A 22,275-nucleotide genomic window follows, 5' to 3' on the forward strand; every position below is an offset into this window, starting at 1 on the left:
ATTTTGCTTTGACGTTTATGCATTCCTCCTATTATGTTCATTTCTCAATATTCAGGACATTCTTCCCAAGACCTTTCATTCCTTGCTTTTCCCGTATCGGAGAAACAGAAAACTTTTTATATTAATGCTTTCACTTAAAATATTTTGGTCAGAATACGTGAGAACCTTGACGAGGGACCATTAGCTGAGGGTCATTTCATTCCGTAATCGAGTTACTCTTTACTTCAAAAAGAAAAAAAATTGCATAAGCGTCTCGTTTAAGATAGTACAGATAATATTTAAAATTGTTTCCTATTTATTTTATTTATTTATATATACCCCGCAAGCCGCCGCAAGGGTGTGTGGCTGGGGGTGAATGCACAGCAGAATAATTTTTACCAGAATATGACCCTACCGCGGTCGAAAATTGTTATTATGATCCCCTATCGTTCGTGGAAAAAATTACATCTTATATCTATATGTTCTACACTTATTATGTCTAATTTTACTAGCATGATCTCTCCTACCGTAGTACGATGGGGCTAATAATACATTTTCAACATCACTGCTAAAGAGACCTTCTTCCAATTTCTGCGAGAGCTTCAATCTGTAATTCAACCTTCGCTCCACGAATGGTTCCCAGCCAAGCTGCTCTTATATTTTGGATACGCCACTAAGTTTATCATAACAACATTTTGCAAATCTAACTCCTCTACGCTGCGCGCTATCCAATTCGGAAATTTCCTACAACTTTCGTAACACGTAGCATTTATACTTATACCTGAAACTGACCGATTATGGAATATTTTCATACGTTATCTTTAGTCAAATATCTCATCTATTTTCAAGTTGGCACCATTGTTTTGCAACGAGTGATTATTATTTGTGGTATAGATGTCGGTGCGGGTTATTGAGAAAAAATATGTTCAATGAAATACTCTTTTATTTATTAAGGTCATATGATGTGTAATTGCCGGCGGATCACTTATAAATATCCGTTACTCAATGATAATTATTTAATTATAAATGCAAGAAATTAAAAAGGTTTCGACTGAACATGACATTTAATTGTTTTGAAATCGCCAATAGAACCAACCTCAACCCTCTTGAGTTTTCTTGTCCATCGGCAATGATCGATAAAATCATCCATTTATTGGATTGCTCAATGACTATTTAAGTGCCTAAAATAAATACAATTGAAAGTTAGTGAAATAATTAAATAAATTAATACGATGTGTAATTTATTCGGTTTACTGTATTACATTTTGGTGCGTCGGTAGCTGTAAGCGCTGTTTCCTCTTTCGATAAGTCACCGGATGTAGCACATACACAGCCAGGCGAAAACGGTTTCCATGTCCGAATGAACATCATGAAATCTGCTTCATGCTGGAAGCAATAGTCACTTGATTTAATTAGGGTTTGTCACTTTATGAGATATCATATTCTATCATTTGGATATGACGAATTTTAGTTGAAAATTTATAGCAGTTAAGAGCCAGAGTGTAGCTTAATTAGCATAAAATTTGAACATTTTCATTAATTTATTGTAAATTCAAAACCAATTCTTCAAAATTTGAATGCAGACCATTAAGGCAATCTTTTTTCTAGCCGGATGAATTAACTGTCAAAAAAACATTTTTTCCGAAGTTTCAAAAGAGTTTTGCCAGTATTTCAGCAGACGAAACTGTTGTCAGTACTTGTTGACAAAAGCGGTGCAAACTCTAAGAAGCATGCGGAGCTCATGTAAAAAAAACCCAATACGTATGGCAACATCGATCGCACGTTAGCTGCAAGTGATTCGGTTTTTTCTAAACACCGAGCTGAATGGAGCTTTCTCTTGAGCCAAAAGTCTTTAATTGTCTCAACAACATCCGATCAATAAATGAGCAAGAATTTGTAAACACATAGCAAGGAAATAAACATGCACATTTGCTCACTGGAAATTTTATTCCTTGAGCCAAACCACACTTTAAACCACATAAAACCTTAACAGGTTTCCCTTGTGATTATCCAAATGTAAGCACGTGCAAGTATAGATTGGATAGGCTGAGAATAAAGTGTGTGTTAGCATACAAAAAATGATATTTCACATGATGAAAACTTTCCATGAATTAAGTCTGATCTACGGAGTTCACATATTTGCATTTACGGAAGTAAATTCGATTCAGACAAATCAACCTTTATGACTGGAGCATGTTTCACCCATCGTGATAGTATTAAAAACACTATTTTTAGCTGTGAGTTCAATTTTTACCCAGATTTTTATGCGCAGAGGATAATAAAATAAACATTTTGACGAACGAGTGAGTTAATCGCAGGGATCCTTACTAGGATAGAAGTGATTTTAACAATGACTGGAGGAGACTGTTACAGGAGATAAGGAGGTGTAAATGGAGTATTTAAGTTTGAATTCAGTAACAGGTATCAGCACTAATGACTGGAACGGAATGAGTACAAATCGATACCATCCGTCTGGATATAAAATTGTTGACAAATTAAGAATTTTTCGAAGGAGCCACTATGATGAACTGTTGTTGTGTTCCCAGAGACAGACAATTAAGGAGCTATCGAGACAATTCTTCACTTAATAAAGCCGTAAGTTTGAAATCCCTTACTCCCAGATAGTTCTTCAGTCAAACATCCCTCATTACTTAGCCAACGTATTTGCTCAATGGCCTTCCCTTCTGGTTTCCCATCCAACCATGATTTTGTCGAGCCAACTCTTTCGAGTTTTGCCAAACCCATATTCTCCGTCTCCTTATCGAAATTCCTATTTACTCTCCCTCCTCTCGTTTTTGCTCTTCCTCTTGCCTCCCTTTATCTGTCCATTTTTTGTCTTTAGCGTCTACCTACAGCACCAAGTCTAGATTCTTCTGTTCTCCACTAGTCTACTCCTTCAATGGTACGTGTATATCATTCATAGAGTGCCGCATTAAACGCAAATGTTGTCAGGTATTGGTTTCTTGTTTGAAAACTTATCTTCTTTAATTAGTTTATCTCTTCGTGGGACACGCCTTTAAATTAAACCAACGTCAGCTTGATATCCGTGGATCTCCTTCCATTAGTCCTTATTGTTCTTTCGAAATAGCTTAAGATTCCGCGTTTTTCCGCGATTCCTTCCTCCCAATGCAACCTGTTTCTCCATTCCAAACACTATTATTTTTAGTTTTCCCCCTGTCGATATTTATACTATATCACTCCATGGCATTGCAACGGATGGCGAATGGCCCATTAGGATCTTTTTACTTTCTCCAATTGGCAACCGAGTCCTATTGCCTGCTAAACTCACTCTAAGAATCTTATAAATAATGGATTCTCAGCGACTATAACAGCTATTTCTGGCAATGCTTACAAAAAAATTAAATGGTGACCCCACAACAAAAGCTCACATTTCGCCAGCACTTTAACTCTAATAATCCGTTAAATATCTGAGCATTAATCGGATATTTGGCGCGACCTTCGAATCGTTGACTATCCGACTCGCCGGCGGCGAGGCGCTGCGATCGCTTGAATACTCGTAATCCGCCAGCCAAATTCCAGCCGAGTCTTTTTAAAAACGGGCAACGTCACCGGATCGGCGAGTTCGATACAAACAAGGAAGGGGATACCCCGGAGTAAGAGGTGGAGAAGTTCTGAGCGGGCAAGGAGGGGAAGTAGAAGATAGGACATGGAGGATGGCTGTGGATATCGCGTTATTGGGCGACGGCGGGATTGAAGAACAGGAGCTCGTTCTCAGCCTCTCCGAACCCACATCCGCCTCAATAGACGAAACCCTGCTCAAAGACGTAATAGAAGAAGAAGTGTCGAATAAGCGATAACTAAGGGAGCCAACCGAAGTCATCGGAACGAACTCCGGCGGGAATCTCCTTATCTTCACCCTTTCGGATGCGCCTGCTGAGCGGAAAATATATCGCGCCTCCTCGCGAGTGACACCTTGAATAACATGGACGACTGCGATGACGCGCCTAAAGATCCACGACGGGATGACCTCGTAGGGGAGGACAATGCACCAGTCGGCGCCGGGGAATCCGTCGACGGTGCGGGAAGACCTTGTGCAGCCGAGGCCGTCTCGAGCAGCTCATCCGACTCGGACTCCGACCCGGACGAGGAATCATCATCGCAGATAAGGGTCGCTGGAAGTGGAATGGTCCCCACGGACAGGAGGGCTCTCGAAAGCGTCACCCTTCTCAACTTTGGCACCGTCAACTTGGAGGGGAAGACAGAAGGATTGGAGATCGGACACAAAACCCAGTACCTCGGTCCGGTGACCGTCCAGCAGATCATCCACAGCGGCGTTACTGCTCAGCCCACTACCCTCCGGAACCGCGAACTTGCGTCGTCGAGAGAGCCGGGTCCGGTTGCCTCTGAGGGGACTCCGCAGAGGACAGTGCCCGTGATACGAAGTAGCTCAGAAGGAAGTGGTCACAGAGATGGCAGTAGAAATAAAGGTAACCTGGCGAATGACGAATCAATGCCCCTGGGCGCTTACGATGAGGAAACAAGAACATTGACTTTTAAGAATAAACCTAAATTCAACACCGGGATTAGTAGTTCTTACATTAGGGCTGCTAGACTGAGGACCGTCAAGTACCCATTCAAGGATTTCATTATTATTCAATATTCCATTTCTCTAAACTCGCACTTGGAAATTGAGTGAACTTACTCTTATGGACTTCAACGGCTTAAACCCATAGGCCCATTGACGTACTATTATCATTTCTCCTCATTTATCGAGAGGACGAACTGCCAATGTAAGTCAAAAAATGTAATAGCAACACACTCTGTTGTAGTTCTGGCATTCTAGGGTTATTGTGCAGATAACCCATGTCCGAAGAATTTTCAAATGAATGTTGCAAAGTGCAATTTCTTAAAAGGGGACGGAAATAGAGATATTTTTTCGGGACATCAATTAAACACAAATGGGGGCACGTGAATGATCCTGGAAATGCATTGTGTTAAAATATTGATAATCCAAAACTACGTCATCAAGATACGGATGGTTGATATCGTTATATTATTGTTTCGAACTTCGAAATGAAACTCGAGGAGAACCGGAGTGAAATGTTACCAAAGGGAGCCGTAAAATATCATAAATAGAACATTTGATGACTGCTAGTTTGAAGGGAATAAACGAGGTCCCCTATGGATAATCATTGTTCAAGGCACTCCAGCTAAATATATTGGAATTGATAAATCGCTCTTGGGTAAAGAAAACGTTATCTGAATGCAGCCGTTTCCTCCGAAAAAAGGGATTCGAGTCATCGATATGGAATCCATTGCGCATATTGTGATCATGTGTCGCCAACGGAGAACACATTGAGAAAAGTTCATAAAGTCCTCCAACAAGCAGGCGAAAGTCTAATGTCAATCATGATAACAAAATCCCTCCCAAACTGTATTTCAATCAGCCAGGATATCTTAGGCCGGCGGCCGTCTGTCTTTCCGGATTGAAATGAAAAAAACGGGGGGGGGGGATCGAGATGGTGCGGGGGCTTACGTACTGGCTTCCCACCCAGAGGGCCCGGGTTTAAATCCCGGTGGTGTTGAATATTTTTCAGAGGTAATTCGATCCCTACTTGAGGTGCTTTGAGGAGGGCACTTCGAGTGAGTACGCCGTCCGTCGGATTGGACGTTAAGCTGCATCACCCTTGGCGCCTTTCGTCAAGAGTAGGCAAATGCCGACGCCGGGTTTCTCTCCACCCTTTATCCTATCCTGTCCATCCCCTATGGCGCAAATGACCTCAGCTGTCGGTCGCCTCCCCTAAATACTACTTCTACTAATGAGAACGACGGTGGGATTATTGCAGGTTTAAATGGGTAAAGAAACTAGGGTGCCACATTGGCCGAAAATAAGCATTAATTTTTTAATGATGGTGGAATTAACGAAGAGAGTATAGATGCCGTTCCTGCATATAAAACAGTTTCATTGCAGACATGTTAAAACTATGGAAAACGAGAAAAACTCAATGTTTAGTGAATAGAAAAAATTCACGCATAAAAAATCTTGAATTAATACTACTCTCTGCAAAACTGAGAGTAAGAATGAGTACCAGTTAGCTCTTTGGGGATGCAAAAATCGAGTCAATTCATTGCGATAAGAGTGACACAACTCATCCAGAGGGCCCAGGTTCGAATCCCAGAGGGGGCAGATATTTTCAATGGCATCCCGATTCCCTGCTTGAGGTGCTTTGTGGAGGGCACTTTGAGAGAGTACGCCGTCCGTCGGATAGGACGTTAAGCTGTGAACCCATTGGTACCTGTTGTTAAGAGTAGGCTAATGCCGACGCCAGGTTTCTCTCCACTCCTCAAACTTTCCTGTCCATCCCTAATGGGGTAAATGGCCTCAGCTGTCAGTCGCCTCCCATAAAACTTCTCCTTGTAGAAGTGCACATTTTTCACTATGCCAACGGCATGATTCCATTGCCAACTAAGAAGGCTTCCCTCTTTTCCAAAGAAACTGTGGGAGATGCCGCAACAGTAACTTTTAACGGAGTCATCCGCTAGCTCTGAAATTGTTGCATTGAAAGGCTTCCCTCCCCTAAAACTACTTTTTGTTACAATCCTCTTCACCTAGTCTACATATTTGCGCCTTGATCTTTGCCATTGTAACTTCTCTTCGCTGTATTTCTGAGTTATTTGGTAACATTTAGGGTATAATATTGAACTTTTACCTGAAGAAGGTTCAAATTAAGGAGGTTGTTCTAGAAAACTCAGCTAAACCAAAGCCGCATGATTTTCCAAGTACCAGGTCTTACTGAGAAACAGTGGGTGGCATATGGAAATGATTTTACCCTGCTATTCTGTGGTGTGAATTTCTATGCTTGGCAGGTACCACACTATCTATCAAACTGACCTTCCACGTGAAGACTTAGTTCTGCTAGCAACTTCAAATAGTCAAATAGATAAGGAAGGAAGGTTAAGCAAACAGAAAATGTAATGCATGCAGACAAGACAGGCTTAGTGGTAAATCCAATGGGTGGCTAGACCAAGGGGACCCTGCCCTCCCCCCTTGAGATGCTTTTCATTTGCAAAGTTTCTTTTATTTGGTTTCAATAATATGTTTAAAATTAGCAAGCATCTAAAAACAAAATGATTTAATTTTAGCAAAACTCGCATGTTTCAAATCTTACTGAACTCAGCTATTGTCTTCTTCCCCCATCTCCTGCATTAATTGTGGCTGGATGGCCACCCAAAAGTCATTGCTTAATCTATCTCCGAGGTATGCAGACCAGTTTGGAATATTTTGGAGGAAAACCTCTTCCATTCCATTCATTACTGTCTCAGAAAACTGAATGTTACTGAAACAGCATTACAGATATTTCCTTTGACTATTTCTGTGCATACATTTTGCTCCACTATAACACCTAATCTAAGGATATTAGTTTGTAATGTTCAAGGATGCAATTTCTGTATCTAAACCTGCTCTTATTTCCTTTAAGAGTCTGCATTGTTTTTTTCCTTGATAGTGGAACCTGATTTGACGATAGGAGCTCATCAAAAATGGTGGTGGATTTTTCAATGTTACTCTTTTATCATGACCATCCTTTTATTGCACAGTTGAACCATAAAACTGGATGTGGCTGTTCAAGCTTGGTCACTGACCAACTTTTGCGATTGATTAGACTTTTTTTACATGCATCTAATAAAAAAATAGAAAAATTGCCAGCTAATTAATATCCCCAAGGGGTGAAGCTTAAATTTTCAAATCAAAACTGTGTCCAACCCCTATGAAAGCCAAGACGTGCCTGAAACTTGTTTTACATGAAAGTTTACTTCTACTTGAGGGATATGCTTCAAAAACTATGTCTATTACTCTCCTCAGGATTACTTTTAACCAGGAAACCTTGCAAATTAAACCCTTGGACTGAATTTTCAACAATCAAATGCATAGTAATCTATAATGAGGTTAGCCTCAGTAAAAACAATGTGAGCTATTCTTCAGTAACAAATGCCATTTTAGATGTTTGGACTGCGTTTAATTGCTGTTTGTTGACCTAGTTGTGGTGGTGCTGGTAATTTAATCAAAATTTTCAACTTCTTTATTATATGATGATTATACATGATTCATATACACACCCTTATGTTCCCAATTAAAAAGGATAGCCTAAAAAATGTAGATGCATACTTCTCATGATAAGGATAATATAAATGCACCTGAGGGCACTATTGGAATCATACCAAACTCTTCTCCCATAGCTTGTATGTATTAAGAATAATAAAATTTGGAATACACAGCTTTTCTTAATAGCCACTCTTTGTCTGCTATTTTTAAGATTTCTTGTGTTCATTTTTGACCTTATTAGCATGAAATAGTTCGCCATTTTTTAAATTTCTAGCTCTATGTTTCATATTGTCAATCTTTTATTTGTTTTTTAAAAGAATTTACATGTATATAGAATATGCAAGAAAATAATTTGCATTCAATGACACCTTTGAGAGGAGCATTGCAGCAGCATTGCTTTTTGCATTTCTTTCCTTTATAGGTGACAGTCGTCATTAGATATTTCTCCAAAAGGAAAGGCTACCCACTCGTGTAAAAGTAAAAAAATGTATAATGAATGAGTATGCTCTTAATTTATCTTGAATAAAATAATTTCTCCTTGTGTATACCGCCGTGAATTGCAGTTGGCTAGTAATATTGTGGTATCATAGCTTACTAATTCAAAGTTTGTAAACCCTCTAGACTATGGCAAAAGAAAACATTCAGCTGAACTCTTCAGTACTTGGCTCTTCGCACATTTCAGGGTTCTTTAATTACATCATGAATGAAAGATGAAACCAAAGTGAATAGGTCAATGTTTTGATGGTTTTTGAAAGTTTGTGGGCTGCTTGCGGGTGTAGGTAACACGTCAACAAAACTTGAAATCGTCATAAAATCCACGAATCCATTGACAGGTCCTCTTCACACCTTCCTCCATTGACCATCAACCATTCCTGCTGTGAGACATGTGCCCTCATGTGTTCCATGCCCGCACATCACCCTAGTATCTCATATCCTCTTGCCACTTGTTTACAATGCTTCCACATTGACTGCCTTTCCATAAAGGCCATCTTCACTCATATTTTCAATGATTGTCCCTCAAATATTGAGAAAATAGCTCCACGTGGTCTGTGCAATAAATGTGCGAACTGGTGCAATCTGGCGGCCATATAGGCGCAGACTATAGCCCCGCCCACTATCAGCACTGGACTATCAGCTTGAGACCCAATGTGCCATCTGTGCTTGGCGGATCATAGAGCTGTGCGTGTGGTGCCAGTTATGTTAGTTTCTATTGTCCTTGTTTTTACTGTTTGTAAAAAATGGAAATTGATGAAATCACGGAGAAACGAATCAGCATCAAGTTTTTTGGTGAAGTATGATTAAAGTTATCAGGAAATTAATGAAATGCATGCACTGAATGGTTGATGCCTTAACTTTGTAGAATTCCATTTTTAACTTAGGAAAAATAATATTATCTTTGCTTTCTACAGAATAAACTTTATTCGTCGACTAGTTTCGTTTACACTGTAACATCATCAGGACTAGTGGTACAATAGACATTTATCTGAGTTATATGCTCGGTCGGGTAGAGGTAGTGGATGGGAGGTGTGGGAGTTTAATTAAGGAAAGGGGGGGTGTAAGAGGGGGGGGGAAGGGTTGGGAAGGGAGCGTGGGTCTGTGTCATGGGGATTTTTTAGGGTGTAGAATAGGAATGTCCAGGAGGGGTGAGTGGAAAGGGAAGAGGTGGTCATTAGTTATCTTTTCCTTCTTCTTAACCATTTTTAGAATTTCTAACTCTTCACTCTGTGCAGTAATTCGGGGGTGAAATCCGCTCGGTGGCCTTCCTTCGAGAGATGAGTTGCGAATTGGGACATCCCAGTGTTCTTTATGAAATCCCTCCGGTGTTCTTCCGCTCGAACCGTTATGCTCCTCCCTGTCTGACCAATGGCACAGAGTGAAGAAAGGGACGCAGCTGGATATCCATGAGCAGTTAGACATTCTAAAAATGGTTAAGAAGAAGGAAAAGATAACTAATGACCACCTCTTCCCTTTCCACTCACCCCTCCTGGACATTCCTATTCCACACCCCAAAAAATCCCCATGACGCAGACCCACGCTCCCTTCCCAACCCTTCCCCCCCCTCTTACACCCCCCCTTTCCTTAATTAAACTCCCACACCTCCCATCCACTACCTCTACCCGACCGAGCATATAACTCAGATAAATGTCTATTGTACCACTAGTCCTGATGATGTTACAGTGTAAACGAAACTAGTCGACGAATAAAGTTTATTCTGTAGAAAGCAAAGATAATATTATTTTTCCTAAGTTAAATTAATGAAATGTTGACAGCTGTTTATGGTGTGAGTGCTCTGAAGAAAACATCCATTTTCAAGTGGATTAAGCATTTTAAAGATGGCCGACAAGATGCCACGGATGATGCAAGGCCGGGACGACCTTCAAACATCTGTGTTGACGACAACATTGATCATGTGCGGTCCCTTGTCCTTACCGATCGTCGAAAAACTGTCCGAATGATAGCTGATGAACTGAATTTAGGAAAATCAGCAGTGCACAATATTTTAACCATACATGATGGATGGATCCTTAACCATGACAATGCACCTGCACATACTGCATTAATTGTTTGCCAGTTTCTGGCAAAAAATTCAATCATCATCCTTGATCATCCTCCTTATTCACCAGATCTCGCCCCCCTGTGATTTTTTCCTATTCCCAAAATGCAAAACTGTGGAGTGGGGACATCACTGGGAAGGTGTAGACACAACAAAGCAAGAAACAACAAGGAACTGAGCAAGAAACTGCCAAGGAATTCCAAGGGTGCTTTGAACAGTTGAAAAGAAGATGGAAGAAATGCATAGCATTAAATGGAGAGTACATTGAAGGGGACAAAATCGATATACACTAAATTTTGCATAATAAAGTGTTTTTGGCCTTAGTTTGTGTATTTATTGGACACAGTAGAATGGTGGCAAGTAGGAAATAAGGCAAGTCAGTCAAAACATTTTTGGAAAATTTTCAGTGAAATAGCACAGTACACTTATGCATATCTTTAGTAACAGCAGCAGAAGAACATCTGTGATGTTTACCTTCATAGTTTTGTGCATCATTTCTACATTATTTTGATATGCCGCCAATTAATCTTCTAATTTTGAAAACCATGACTGTCTTTTAATTAATCATGACTAAAACCTTTAGGATACTTATTACATACATGGAAACAACATATTAGTTATTAAGAGAGACGATCAACAGGTGAGATCTTTTATGCTATTAGGGATAGGTGGATAATTTATCAGAGGTAGGATTTTGAGAGGATGGGAGAAGGGTTGGGATAAACCTGATACCAGCATTAACCTAGTTTTAATGAAAGGTGCCAAGTTGAATGTCTCATCCAATGGAGTGTTTATTCCAGCAAGGAGGGATCTGAGTAACCCTGGAAAAATGCCACCTCCCTAAAGGATTTAAATGTGGGCTATCAGGGTGGGAAGTCAGCATACTAGCCATCGCAGCAACCCAATCCTCATATAAAAATAGTAATAATAATGCATTTATTTGTCTGGAGATTTGGTGCATATTCACACATGCACAGATATAGAGCACATCAGCTATAAACTTCACAGTTTTAAAAAATACTATGCACATGTATATACATATGCATACATATGTATGCATACCAATATTCTACAATATTTACATATTATTTGGTTAAGTCAGAATTGATATGTAGTGACAATTCCAGAAATTCATTTACGGAATAGAGCATATTATTTTTTGATTCGTTGAACAGCTTTTTCTTGAAAACAGGTAATTTTGTTTCATATTTGATTTCATGGAAAAGTTAATTGAATAATAACCTCAAGCCCATTGCTTTGGGACCATGGGCAGTATTGTGTTTTGTGACATATGGCTGATGTAAGTCAATTAGTAAAGTTTTTCTCCTTGCTAAAGGCCATAAGCCTGCTTATTTATGGACTAAAACTTCCACACTTTTTTTAGTGTATTTCGATTCCTGGCCAGAGGCCACTTAATCTTTCTCAATGTGGCATTGAGTGGTTGAGTCCTTGAAGTGTTGTCCCCTGACTTTAGCATCCTTCCCTGAAAACCACTCAGAAAGAAGACAGAATTTGTGCTCCAGTGTATATATCTATGTAACATATATATATATATATATATATATATATATATATATATATATATATATGTTACTATATATATATATATATATATATATATATATATATATATATATATATATATATATATATATATACATATACTACCTTGATCAAAAATTTCCCGGAATTTATTCAGAAAATTAAAAATACAAGTTTATTCATCTAAATCTATATTGTCCCCTTCAAAGTAATCCCCATCGACTGCAACACACTTATGCCAGCGCTTGATCCAATCCTCGAAACATTTTTTATATTCGGTTTTCGGTATGTCCATCAGTGCTTCCTGCGATTTTTCCATTACTTCCTCTCGGCTGCTAAAACGCGTTCCCCGTAATGGTTTTTTAACTCGATTGAACAGAAAGAAGTCACAGGGAGCCAAATCAGGTGAATTCGGTGGCTGTTGGATGGTATTTGTTGCATTTTTCGTCAAAAAATTACGAATAATGATAGCACTGTGCGACGGTGCGTTATCATGGTGCTAAATCCACGAGTTTTCTGCCCACATTTCTGGTCTCTTTCGGCGAATTGCTTCACGCAAACGTCTCATAACGCCCAAATAATACTCTTTGTTTACTGTCTGGCCTTCTGGCAAAAATTCATGATGCACTACACCGTTGTAATCCATGAAAACCGTCAGCATTGCCTTCTTTTTTGACTGAAAACGACGTGGTTTTTTTGGTCTCGGCTCATTTGGTGAACGCCATTCACTTGCCTGATGTCTGGATTGCGTGTCGTACTCATAAACCCACGTCTCGTCTCCAGTAATGATCCTTTTGATGAATGTGGGATCGGATTCAGCCTCGCAAATCATGTCTTTTGCGACGTCAACACGGTCTCTTTTTTGCATGAAATTGAGGTCTTTTGGCACCAACTTTGCTGCTACACGACGGAAACCCAAATCATTAACCACAATGTCTTGGGCGGATCCATAGGCAATGTTCAAGTCCTCCGCTATTTCTCTGATGGTTAATTTGCGGTTATTGACCAACATTTCTTTTACTTTATCAATTTTTTCACCGACTTTCGATGTCGATGGTCTGCCACTGCGTTCATCATCTTCGATTGACTCACGACCACTTCTGAACCGCTCGTGCCACTGGTAAACGACCGTTGTTTTTAGAGAATCGTTGCCGAAACACTTTTCCAACATTTCCAACGTCCGTGCGCCACTAAATCCGTTTTTTACGCAAAATTTAATACAAGTTCGTTGTTGCAAATTTAAATCCATTTCTGCAATTGTAAAAAATCGCCAACACACACAGAGATAGATGTACTCTTGGCTACGTAACTTTTGCAAATGTCAAGTTATGACACTAAGATTTAAAGGGAATATCAACAACAGATGTACCAATTTAACAAAAAAAACAGAACTCAAATCGGAACGATGGGAGCGCCACACGGTGGTTATTCCGGGAACTTTTTGATCAAGGTAGTATGTTACTATATATATATATATATATATATATATATGTTACTATATATATATATATATATGTTACTATATATATATATATATATATATATATATATATATATATATATATATATATATATATATATATATATATATATATATTGTGCATTAGCTCTCCTCAGAGTCAGTCATTATCGTTTGAATTACTCATCAAAATACATTTTGTAGACATCAATGGTAATGCTGAAATTTAGGTCCCTGTGAGGGGGAATTTCTGTGTGCTACTTCTGAATGAATTACCTGGTATTATTGCATGATAGTTGACATTGACTGGTAGAAAACAATCCTATGACAATTACAGTATATTCCCCAAATTTGGCCTTTGCAATAAATATACACAAAATATCAGCTTGTTTTCCAGAGAGTGATAGTTTGGGCTTAAAATGAACTACAGGGAATGCTGTAACAATAACTGTAGTTGTGCAACAGTACTACTGCAGCGCACACAAAATGTGAAAATCTCACCATAGAAAAATATTATTTTTCTAGAACAAAAGTTGAACCCAAGACTCTGCACCGCTGGCCAAACACCATGACTATTTCAGCTATAAAGCCATCCTCAACTTGAAGGCTTAACTGACTAAATCACTCAGCCAGAAATAAAGGGATTTAGGGTATTAATGCCAGTCTTGGTGAATAATTTCTTCCACCGTGAAATTCCCACTGCTGGTTTGTTTGGCTTATACATATGCACATATTATCTAATTGCATTTTATGCTTCTTCATATGTCTGCCCAAATTATTACAAATATTTTATGAATCAAGAGCTATATGATGGAAAAGGTAGAGTAGTCCTTTCAACCACAAATGCTTTTATGTTAACTTTTTAAGACTAGCCATGTGGACCAAAGATAGTTCCATTTAAAAACCATTTTCAAATTCTGAATCTACTGAAGAACCTCAAATGTATCAACTTCTATTACCCTTAACTATAGTCGGTAAGCATCACTGAAATAACTTCAACTGTTTTCATAAATTTATTCAGAAATTCCTCACATTCTAACTTTCAGAATTCACATTGAAATTTCATTAATTCGATTATATGTCTGTGCCATTTCTTTCCTACCTACAGGAAACAGTCAGTCGTGGAGGCACCTGCCAGGAAGACAATTCAGAATTGTGCCCTGGTTACTGATTTCTTTGCTCAGCTGCTTCACTTGGATGGCCATGGTCATATATAGTTTTATTTTTGGACGTTTTCACCGGGTGGAAGAATTGGAAATACCTTCTTCAAATAACCTTTTCCAGCCCCTGGAATATGCAGAGAGCTCACAAATTCTTCAGAGATCACAAAACAGTAAGTCAGAGATGTTTTCTACATATTTAGGACAAGTATATCAAGCTACCAAGTTTATCTGGCTTTGGTTTATGCTCAACTAATGCTTATCTAACTATATTAACTAAATAAAAGGGCAACTTAAGGAATTTCAAGTATGAAGTTCTCAAGGTTATTGACAGCTTTCTACAAGCATGCAAAACTCAATAATGATTCTAATCAAATTCTCATTAATTTTGAGTTATGAAAGGTAGAGTCATAGAAGGAGTGGGAAGAAAATATTTCCTTTACTATATGAATTATTTTTTATATAGACTGAGTGGACTAATTGAAATAATGTTTTCTTATCATATCTCAGACCAAAGACAAGTTGTTTCATGTTATGTTACATTTTTACAAGATAAATTGTTGCCATAGGGACCTTCAATCACAATTGTGGGCACTTACACCTCTTGATCCAATGAGCCAACCTCTAACTGCCTGCTTCATTGAGACAGGGGCAAAAGCGCTATAGGCTAGAGGTATTGAAACCATCCATTCAACCTCTCTCTGAGCCATGCTTAATTTCAGTGATCTAATGGCAACCAATGTTTCAACTGGCTAAGGAATTTAGACAATGAGATATGATGGCGTTTCCCCATTTTAATTTTCTCAATTTGCTTGACCAAGTTTGTTAATGAATTCTTCTCACAATATCAATAAATAACATTAAAACAGGTAAAAAATGATAACCTATGTCATTTACAAGATAATTAGAATACCCCTGATGAGTTAAATATTACAATAGGACAGCAAAAACTGGAGCAGATAGAACAATTTATGTATATCGGAAGTGTTTTAGACCAAAATGGTCGGAATAGTAGAGACATAAGGAGAAGAATTGCGTTAGGCAAAGAAACTTTGACAAGGAGGAATTGATGACAGAGACATTGTGTAAGGATGGTATGAAAAAGCTTGTTGAAACTTTGGTATGTAGAGTGGCTATGTGCGGTGCGGAAACATAGCCATTATAGCCATTGAAGCAGGATGATAGGCATACATTGTAGGCTTTTGAAATGTGGATGTGGAGAAGGATGGAGAAGGTGAAGTGTGGAGAAAGGAAAACAAACAAGAAAGTGCTAGGTATGGGGTTGAGGAGAGACAGTAATCCAAAGGTGGCTGGGAAGATGTGTGCAGAGCATTTTGATTGGTAATGGGGTGTTGAAGACTGCGATACAGGGGGAAATGTGAGGCAAGGGAGGAAGGCGCAGGAATAGGATAAGAATGTCGAATGAAATGAAGGGGGAAGGAAGTATATGGAGATAAAGAGGCGCTTATCGCAGAATAGCATGTTGGGTTGTGCTTGTTAGGAGAGACAAGGCAGTTATCGCTGTACCATTTGGTAGCTTGTGTCCATCCAAAAACCTACCTTAACTGGTAGATTACGGATAGAAGTAAAGAGTAAACAGAATGAAATACAGTGTTTTATTACACAAACAAACAAACAAAGGTTACCATCAAAAAGCTTGGAAAATTATATTACAATCAGATATATTTACCAGCATATTGGAAACCATTTCTTTTTAAACAGGTGCATAAAATATTTATCAGGGGCTCATGCATCCAAATTTTTATGTGGAAAAATGAAGGCTGAAATTATAAATTATATACGATTCACCACTTTTTGTCCTCTTGGTAAAGTAAAGCATAAATACCTTTCTCATGAGGTAACTGCATGTCATCTTCATCAATCTCTGTTATTTAGGAAGCATAATCTGCATTGAATCATGAGTGAGAAAAGTATTACCTATTGTTCTTGTACATAGTAGGTTATTTCAAGTAAGACCTGCTCCGATATGTAATCAGCATTCCTGAATATCTGGGTCATATCTAACTTAGGGAAGCTAAAGCAGGTCCTTATCAGGTAGCTTTAAGACATTGAGTGCATCTAGCCTATGGTGGAGGGTGGCTTGAACTTAAGATATGGAGAAGTTAACTGTGAAATAAGTGAGTGCACTCAATGAATAAGCAGTTATGGACAAAAAGCAAAGCAAGGTCTTGGAGGATGCAGGAATCCATTCTAGTGTAAGAGATGGTCAACAAAGTCTTTGAGGTTATTATGAATTGGTAGAGCCACCATAAATAGACCATCAATTACCCTGAAGAAGGAACAAAGTAGCAGTATTGAGCACAATTTTTCAAACCACTTATGAAGGCAATATACCATGTATGTGGAAGATGCCCAGAGACATTAGAAAATATCAATTAGACAGTATCCTTTTAGGAAAAGATTTGGAAGTGAAACAAAGGACTGTTAGACCTTTCTAGGGACAGATTTTGAGAGTGGCAATAATTTAGTATTAATTTAGTACCATCTTAAATTCAGAGAGTCAAAGAAAACAACCAAAAATCATTTGAAGTTCAAAAAATTGAAAGTGACATCCTAGAATAGCATTCCAGCAGGAAATAGTGAAAGAAATGGAAAATCATCAACACTGGATTGATTGAAGAAATATGGCAAAATATGAAGTTTAGTGATGGAAGCTACAAAATAAACTGCAGACCTAAGGAAACCTGAGCAGAGAAAATCAAGGTACATAAGTGAAATGGTTAACCTTTTAGAAGAAAAAAGAAAGTACTAAATATCTAGGAATGTGGAACAGCAAAAATGTTTCAAAAGGTTTATAAATGAAATTAAAAAAATATGAGAGAAGTTAAAGGATAGATAAAGAACTAATGTGAATAAATGTATCATGCAAAGCCTTGTCCAGGGAAAAGTTGAAGCAGCTAACAGAATGTGAGACATCTCTGAAATGAATGCAAATATTAACAATTTGGGACATTAACAATGACATTCTTGTTGAAGATAAAGATTAAAAAATAAATGAAAGGAGTGTTTGAAGAATGATTGTCAAGGAAAAATAATTCATCCTGGAATACTGGAAGAAGAGGATACTGATAATGATGAGAGTGGAGAGTACATTTTCAATTCTGAATTTGATGCTCCAGGGAATAATATACAGGCACGAAAGGCACCTAGAATCAATTAAATACAAATGATACTATTAGAAATTCAAGAAATAAGATGTCATGTAATTTATTATTCTAATATGTGACTAATAAGATGAGAAATACTGATTGACTTGAATAAAAATGTAATTGAACCTGCATCAAAGAAAGAAAAGAATGAACAAATGTGAAAACTTTAGAACAACTAGCTTGGGATCCAATGCATAGAAGATTATAACTAGAATATTATACCAAGCAATTCGAGAGAAAAGTATGTAAAGTGAAGACCAATTAGGATTTAGATTGTAAAAAAGAAGATACAGAATGACCAATTGACCGATGTGGATTTGAATAGGACTTCTGGTATGGTAGATATTTTGTATCCCAACATAAATTGCAATTAGTTAGAAAGTCAGGAGATTGATGCACAAACAGGAAATATGTAGCAGGGACTAGAGATGCTGAAAGCTGAGAAGAAGGTAAAATGAATAAAATAGGAAGGCAGAGTAGTTCATTATCACCTTTGCTTCATCATTGGTAAATTGAAAAGGCAGGTAATAAGACCAAAAAAATTATAAAAGTCACAAATGAATGGAATAGGGAATGCTACAAGCTGTTGATGATAAATTTATTCTATAGAGAAGAAAGATGACTTGACAAGGATGCTAGCATCTAGGGAGAAAAGACTAAACAACTCAAAACTCAAGTTAAACAAGAGAAAAATGAGGCAATGGTCAAGAGTTGAGGTAAGAATGATAATATTTAAAAAAGACTAAAGAATGACATACTGAAGCAAATGGAAGAATTTTGCTATTTAGGCATCAAGATCACTGGTGATGGAAGAAATGAGCAGCATTGATTTCAAGTTAAGGCATTAGGAAGCAGTTTGTTAAAACTTAGTTTACATTGTGATTTACTTTCCTGTTGATGGGATATTAATGATGGGATCAGCAGAGAAAATAAAGGAGCAATGGAAATGTGACATTTCAGATGAATGATGATGAAAACAAAATTAATTAACAGAGCGACAAATGAAGAAGTTCTTAGATGAGTGAGTATGTCCACAGGGGACCTAATGAGACACATCCTGATGCATGGTAGTTAACAGCAAGCTATAATTGTAAGAGGCATAGAAAAAGAAATAGATATGAAGATTATGGATAAATTACAAGAAGCAGGCTATGAGGATGGCAGATCAATGAGATATCAAGGAATTTGCACGATTCGCAAGTACTACAACATCTTAATGAGCTACCACAAACCAATCATTGGATTGATAACCAAACCATTATGATGAATGTATTATCCTTTAATGCAACTTTAAAAGAATACATGCTCAGTTTGGACAAATTTTGATGCCAAATACTAGCATATAATTGTGGTATTCCTAATAATAATGGAATTTAGTTAGAATTCCCAAGTGCCTTTGTATAGAGGGACGTATGAAGAGGTTTGAAAATTCTTTTGAGAATATGAGAATATTTAATGTCAGAACTATATTTTGTGGGGAGGAAAGGTTTTTCTTAGACTGGGAAATCAAGTTTGTAAATGGTATTAATGACTCATTATTAAAGGAAATTATTTTCTCTTTCAAACATCTTTGAGACTGAGAAGCTGGCCTGATATATTCCGCAGGAGGGAGGAAAACTTTGCACAAGACTTTGCTCGGCCCAAATAGGATGCAATAGGCAGAATCTAGGCAATCAAAAATTCAGTCACTCCCAGAAAACCATTGTGTTCACTTTGTGAATCTGAATACTGCATTGCTAAGCCTCTGTCAGCTTCGTCTACTTGATTTTCCTGAGTTCTTTTCTAATATTTTATCCTTTTTCCCAATCTATTTTCTGCTTCCAATTTCTTATCCCCATATTTTCTTTTCCTTCCATTTGTGTCTAATATTTCTTCTCTCTTCCTTATCTTTTTTTTATTAGGTACCTAATTTTCCTCCTTCTTGTCTCCCTGTTACCTCCAACATCATTGTTTGCTCCATCCTCACCTCACCTGGATATTTCCTTAACTACTCATCAAGGATCTTCAGACAATTTATCGAGACAAGTCTGTGAGAGACAATGAATAAAGGAACTGTTTGGTGCCAAAAATTAACTAGATCCTTGAAAGGACCATGATGCAAGGAGTAAAAGTAGTTGAAAGTGTGAAAGTAAAAATTATAATGACAAAAAATAATAGATAATTACTCAGATGCAACAATTCTTACTATGGAAATAACATTGCTTGCAATCGTATGTCAAGTTGATTTAATGGGAAAAGTCTTGTTTTGAAGTATTACCTTGGTGCTCTATTTTCCATTTACCAAAAAAGTCCTAGGTAAAATTAATTTTTAAAAACATTTGAAGAACAATATAATCTCCTGATTAAGTACTTCATGGTGCAATATTATATTAACACTGTGGCATTGGCTTTGATGTTTCCAAATGAACACAATTAAGATGGACAAACAGGGTCACGTTCAATAGACTACGAGAAGCATGGTGCAGCTTTTTTGACAAAATTTACTATGATTATGTGCGCCCTTCCCTCTTCAACTAACAAAATAACCACATTCATCGCCCACAATACTCTCAGTGTGGTCACCAAGGTATTAGGAATCCTCAAAACACTTGGTGCAGTCCGCATTCATGTTTTTTTATATCCGGCACTCAGACTTATTATAGTTATATTGGAGCAGTCAACGTTAATTCATTGGCCATTATTGACCCCAGACTTTTTCCTACCTCCAATACCACACTGAAGATTAAACATAAAAGAAATTTATGAATAGTTGCATGAAGAATTTGAAAATTTTGTTAAAAGGAATAAGGAAACTCTTTCAATGATTTCAATTGGAAAAAGAATGATATATTGGTTTGAAAAAGTATAAAAAATGAATAGTATGATAATGTTAGACTAATAAGAAAATGGTTGATGTGGGAGGATTAGCAGGCTAGGAAGGAATTTCTTCATAATGAAATAATCAAATGCATTTATTCCCTGTAGGGGGCAAGATAGGGGAGAGGGGACGTGAAGCTTTCCCAAACCTCCATCAGTCAGTGATCATCTCACGCAGTGCCTGGCTTGCCAATCCACCAAAGGAGTACACACCCCTTGAACATCCTGTTGAGTATGTGATCATCTCTCACACAGCAACTGAGCCATGTGATAATGAAGAGGAATGCTCAATACAAGTGCGTGTGGTACAAAGGTTTCACGTTGAGAGCAGGAAATGGAGTGATATTGGATATAACTTTTTAGTTGGAGGAGATGGTAATTCCTATGAAGGAAGAGGATGGGAATACGTTGGAGCCCATGCCAAAGGGTACAATGCAGTGAGCATTGGAATATCATTCATTGGCACGTTTTCCAATGTTCTGCCACCCCCTGCGCAGATAAGAGCCTGTAAACTTCTCATTAACAAAGGAGTGAGCTTGGGAAAGATATCTCCAAATTATAAGCTCATCGGACATCGGCAAGTATCTCCCACTGAGAGCCCTGGCGAAAAGTTGTATGAAAATTTACAGACTTGGGATCATTGGTCACCTGAAGTTTGAGGATTGGTGCTCAGACAGATAGCTCAAGTATTTTAATTTTATTCATACTCTTTGTATTACTTGATTTGAGGTGAATAAATGGTCTCATAGTATTAATTTAAAAGTAATTTTCAAGACATGACATAACAATGCAATTGAGTATCACCAAAAGTGTTCAGGTATTTACTAAGATTCAAGAAAAGTTGTTAATCTTAAATTCAATCAAATGCCAAATGTAATTTTTACAGATAATAAAGAGGAGAGTGAAATATTTTTCTAACTCTTTTGCAAATAAATTCTAAACCAATTTTTTATATTTGTATTCTTTTATAAAAATTTGTCCTCGAGCATTACATTGTGCTTTTAAAAGTGAAATGTACCATTTTACTTTTTTTTATTTCTCCAATCATGAGATCAGCCATGGTGAGAGAAATAATTATTAGGGTCTTCATGAAGATAACTTTGAAAATGAATCCCATTCCACTCTGTATATTCTACACTATTAATATACTCTATTCTACAAATTATCATACAGTATCACCGTCTCAGCCAGGGGAATGATTGTGATTTTTCACCAAGTGTCTCTCAAAGTAATGCCATCAAACACAAGAATTCACCAGGAGAGTGACATAGGGCATATGGCTTAATGTACTCCAAAAATTTGGAATTCTATGAAAAATTAACAGCGTTAAAGCTTCTTTCAACTCCTTGAAAGTCAAAATTTCATTCATATGGTCCAAGCTTATTTAAAGGTGAATTTATAGATTGCTTAATTTATTGCCTATCCCTTTCGCATTCAAAGAGTTTTACTGAAAATCAAGGTAGCGTTTGCATTTACATGAATGTAAAAATAAA

At 37.6% G+C, this 22,275-nt stretch overlaps 1 protein-coding gene across 1 annotated transcript; it reads left to right on the top strand.

Moving 5' to 3' along the window:
• The first annotated feature begins 3,922 nt into the window (after positions 1 to 3,922).
• Positions 3,923 to 21,660, top strand: LOC139691164 (uncharacterized). Its single transcript, XM_071588883.1, has 3 exons — positions 3,923 to 4,566; positions 14,781 to 14,929; positions 20,891 to 21,660. Exons 1-3 carry the CDS (start codon positions 3,923 to 3,925, stop codon positions 21,439 to 21,441), a joined length of 1,344 nt encoding a protein of 447 aa, XP_071444984.1. The 3' UTR covers positions 21,442 to 21,660.
• The last annotated feature ends 615 nt before the right edge of the window (positions 21,661 to 22,275 follow it).

The sequence above is a fragment of the Hetaerina americana genome, unplaced genomic scaffold, assembly GCF_022747635.1.
Source record: "Hetaerina americana unplaced genomic scaffold, ioHetAmer1.1.p SCAF_30, whole genome shotgun sequence".
Classification (NCBI taxonomy): Eukaryota; Metazoa; Arthropoda; class Insecta; order Odonata; family Calopterygidae; genus Hetaerina; species Hetaerina americana.